The sequence below is a fragment of the Otolemur garnettii genome, unplaced genomic scaffold, assembly GCF_000181295.1.
Source record: "Otolemur garnettii isolate 467f Iridium unplaced genomic scaffold, OtoGar3 scaffold00018, whole genome shotgun sequence".
Lineage (NCBI taxonomy): Eukaryota > Metazoa > Chordata > Mammalia > Primates > Galagidae > Otolemur > Otolemur garnettii.
This window is the reverse complement of record NW_003852413.1, coordinates 1,381,342-1,385,109: the sequence shown is the minus strand read 5'-3', so window position 1 is coordinate 1,385,109 and position 3,768 is coordinate 1,381,342. Positions and strand designations below refer to the sequence as shown.

General features: G+C 49.7%; 1 protein-coding gene and 1 pseudogene across 1 annotated transcript in view; one reads left to right on the top strand and one right to left on the bottom strand.

Annotated features, from left to right (window-relative positions):
* Window positions 1-1,553, bottom strand: part of NPLOC4 (NPL4 homolog, ubiquitin recognition factor) — a 98,511-nt gene extending 96,958 nt beyond the window's left edge. The window contains exon 1 of the mRNA XM_023511174.1: window positions 1,364-1,553. Within this exon, the coding sequence (XP_023366942.1) occupies window positions 1,364-1,378 (15 nt within the window). The 5' untranslated portion in view covers window positions 1,379-1,553. The remainder of the gene's footprint in view (window positions 1-1,363) is intronic.
* Window positions 1,554-3,156: 1,603 nt separating this feature from the next.
* LOC100941650 lies at window positions 3,157-3,729 on the top strand (annotated as a pseudogene).
* The last annotated feature ends 39 nt before the right edge of the window (window positions 3,730-3,768 follow it).

Sequence of the window (3,768 nt, the reverse complement as noted above, 5' to 3'; positions counted from 1 at the left end):
GCCACCTTAGGTGTACGCGGCTGGCGCCTTAGCCGGTTGAGCTATAGGCGCCGAGCCTAAATAGAACATTTTAAAACAGGTTTGATGGCTCGGCTCCTGTGGCTCAAGTGGCTAAGGCGCCAGCCACATACACCTAAGGTGTCGGGTTCAAATCCAGCCCAGGCCCGTCAAAACAACAATGACAGCTGCAACCAAAAAATAGCCAGGCATTGTGGCAGGCCCCTGTGGTCCCAGCTACTAGGGAGGCTGAGGCAAGAGAATCATTTAAGACAGCGGTTCTCAACCTATGGGTCACCACCCACAGGAACTGTATTAAAGGGCCACGGCATTGGGAAGGAAGGTTAAGAACCACTGACTTAAGCCCAAGAGTTTGAGGTTACTGTGAGTTATGATGTCTGAGCATTCCACCGAGGGTGACAAAGTTACTCTGTCTAAAAAAACAAACAAACAGGTATGAGTGCCGTTGAAGAGAAAAACCTTAAATTCAAGAGTTATGACACCTGGAAAACCTGCAGAGGCTGTTACAGTGCTAAAGCATGAACGGTATTTGTCACTCAATCCTGCTTCGCTTCCCGCAGAAATCCCAGTGTTAGCCAAAATCTTTCTGTCTAATTGGTCTGTTATTTTTTTCTACTGTCACATTTACTACTGAGGAGTAAATTTCCACAAATGAACGAAAGACAGGTGTTCTCTAATTTTTTTTCACTGACTTTTTTTACTTTAAGAGGAGAGTGTGACGATTCCTAATTTAAGATAAAAAGTGGAAATCAACCTTTTTATGATATTCCTTTTAAACAGATAGTTGTCAAGTTTTCCCTGAAACCGACGAGCGAAAACCGTCAAGATATTGTGGTTTCCATTTCATTGCTTACTCTCTTGGGCGGGAGTTCGGTTACGTTCCGATCTTCAGAAACTGCCCTCCTTTTAGTGACTCATGACAAGGCACTTATATGGACAGGGGTTAGGAGGCCGAAAAGAATCGGAAAGAGATTAGGGAGGGTCGGAACCCTGACTTTAAGAGGCATGGCTAAGAAGTCCCTCAAAGAAGCCCAAGAAGGCTCCTGGAGACCGGGGAAGGGTGGGAAAGGAGGGCTGTTTCTCTGAGGCACAGTCCATACTCCCCGCAGAAAAAAGCTGGCGCGGAAGCGGGGTTCAAATCATCCGGGTAGGGACAAGCGCAGAAAGAAACCAAGGGAGGGGTGAAAGTCGGGAGGGAAACCCAGCCACTGCGGAGAAAGACAGGGCGAGAGAGGGGAAGGGACCGGGTGGCGGGACAGGCCTGACTGCCTCCCCCACAGGCCGCGGCCGGTAAATCTGCTGCCTCATCCCGGCGTCCACGCTCCCGCCCGGCCACCGCACTCACGATGCTCTCGGCCATGGCGACCGCTCCTGCCTCCGGACTCAAGCCCCGGGCCGCCGCCGCCTGACGCCCCAAGGGCCTCGCAGCCCCGGCCCCGGCCTCAGCCGCGGCCTCCCCCCGCCGCCGCCACCGCCGCTCCAGCTTCGCCCGCTCGGCTCAGCCAGCCGCCGACGTCCAGGTGCACGCTCAACACATTCCCCCGGACGCGCAGCCCGGAAATCAAGTTCCGACTTCGCGACGACCCCGCGCAGGCGTGCAGCTGAGCCGCTTGCTTGGCGCCTGCGCGGCGGTGCTCCGGAAGGGGGGAGGGGCGAGGGGCCGGAAGAAGGCGGAGAGAAGGCGTTAATGCTCCCAGTGGACAACCCGAGAGAGGCTGCAAGGTCCGAAGCAGTCGCAAAGACAAGCACATGGAATCTCTGACGACTACCTGTTTAAAAGGAATATCTTGACAAAGATTGATTTTCTTTTTTATGAAACAATCTGTCACCAGGGTAGCGTGCTCTGGAGTCACAGCTCACAGCAACCTCAAACTCTTGGGCTTAAGTGATCCCACTGCCTTAGCCTCCTGAGTAGCTGGGACTACAGGTGCCTGCCAGATAAAAATTGGAAATCAACCTTTTGTATGATATTCCTTTAAACAGATAGTTGTCAAGTTGGAGACCAACCTAAGCCAGAGTAGACCACCTAGCTAATTTTTCTTTCTTTCTTTCTTTTTTTTTTTTTTTTTTTTTTGAGACGGAGCCTCAAGCTATCCCCCTGGGTAGAGCGCTCTGGCATCACAGCTCACAGCAATCTCCAACTCCTGGGTTCGAACCCGCCACCTTAGGTGTATGTGGCTGGCACTTTAGCCACTTGAGCCACCAGTGCCGAGCCTTAATTTTTCTATTTTTAGTAGAGACAGGGTCTCGCCATTGCTCAGACTGGTCTTGAACTTGTGCTGTTTTTTTTTGGTTTGTTTTTTCTTTTGCAGTTTTGGCCAGGCCGGGCTTGAACCTGCCACCTCCACTATATGGGGCCGGTGCTGGTCTTGAACTTGTGAGCTCACGAGATCCTCTGGCCTTAGCCTCCTAGAGTGCTGAGATTACAGATGTGAGCCAACACACCCAGTGAGAAAAAAGAATTCTTAGAGATAACAAGTTAAGCCACAAGTGTTTTATTTCTTATTTATTTATTTATTTATTTATTTTGAGACATGGTCCCACTAAGTGGCCCTTGGTAGAGCACCATGGTGTCACAGCTCACGGCAACCTCAAACTCTTGGGCACAAGCCACAGCGCTTGGCTATTTTGGTTATTGTTGTAGACTCGTTGTTATTTGGCAGACCTGGGCCAGGTTCAAACCCACAAGCCCTGGTGTATGTGGCTACCACCCTACCTGCTAAGCTACAGGTGCCAAGCTGAGTGTTTTAATTAAACAAAACAAAGGGGGTAGTTGTGTTGTGAGTTTTCTCTTCAGAGGGCAATCGTGTGCTGTGAGTTTATTTCTTTTACCTTCTGTTTGGTATTTATTTTCCTCTATTAGACAGATTATTAGTAAAGCCACATTTCAAACCCCCTCAACACTCTTTATGTTACTGATCTTACTTTATAAGGCTTATTGCCACTTAACATACCATTTGCTTATCTATTACATTTATTTGTTTTGTGCCATCTCCCTGTACTAGAATGACAAAGACTTGTTGGTTTCTTTCACTACTGTACTACCAGGGGTCTGAACAACCCCTGATATATAACAAATCCTAATATCAATTATCTATTGTCACAATAATGCTATGTAGGGACTGGGCGTGGGGGCTTATGCCTGTAATCCCAGCACTTGGGAGGCCAAGGCAGGTGGATTACTTGAGCTCTCAAGTTGGAGATCAGCCTGAGCCAGAGCGATACCCCGTCTCTACGAAATAGCCAGGTGTGGCTTCCGGTGTCTCCTACAACCATGGCTGCTGCCGCTGTTCCCTCGGGCCTGGGGAGCCCTCATCTCCGGATGAATTGCTCCCAAAAGGTGACATAGAGAAGACTGAAGAAGAGCTGGGAGAGGACGACGACGATGAGCTAGATGACACCCTGTCGGAGAGACTATGGGGTCTGACGGAGATGTTCCCAGAGAGGGTCCGTTCCACGGCCGGAGCCACTTTTGATCTCTCCCTCTTTGTGGCTCAAAAAATGTACAGGTTTTCCAGGGCAGCCTTATGGATTGGGACCACTTCCTTTATGATCCTATGATCCTGGTTCTTCCTGTTGTCTTTGAGACTGAGAAGTTGCAAACGGAGCAACAGCAACAACTGCAGCAGTGGCAGATACTTCCAGGGCCTAACACAGGGCTGTCTGGAGGAATGCCAGGAGCTCTACCTTCACTTCCTGGGAAGATCTAGATTATTACTACTATGTTGGTGGGAGAAATTCATAATTCAA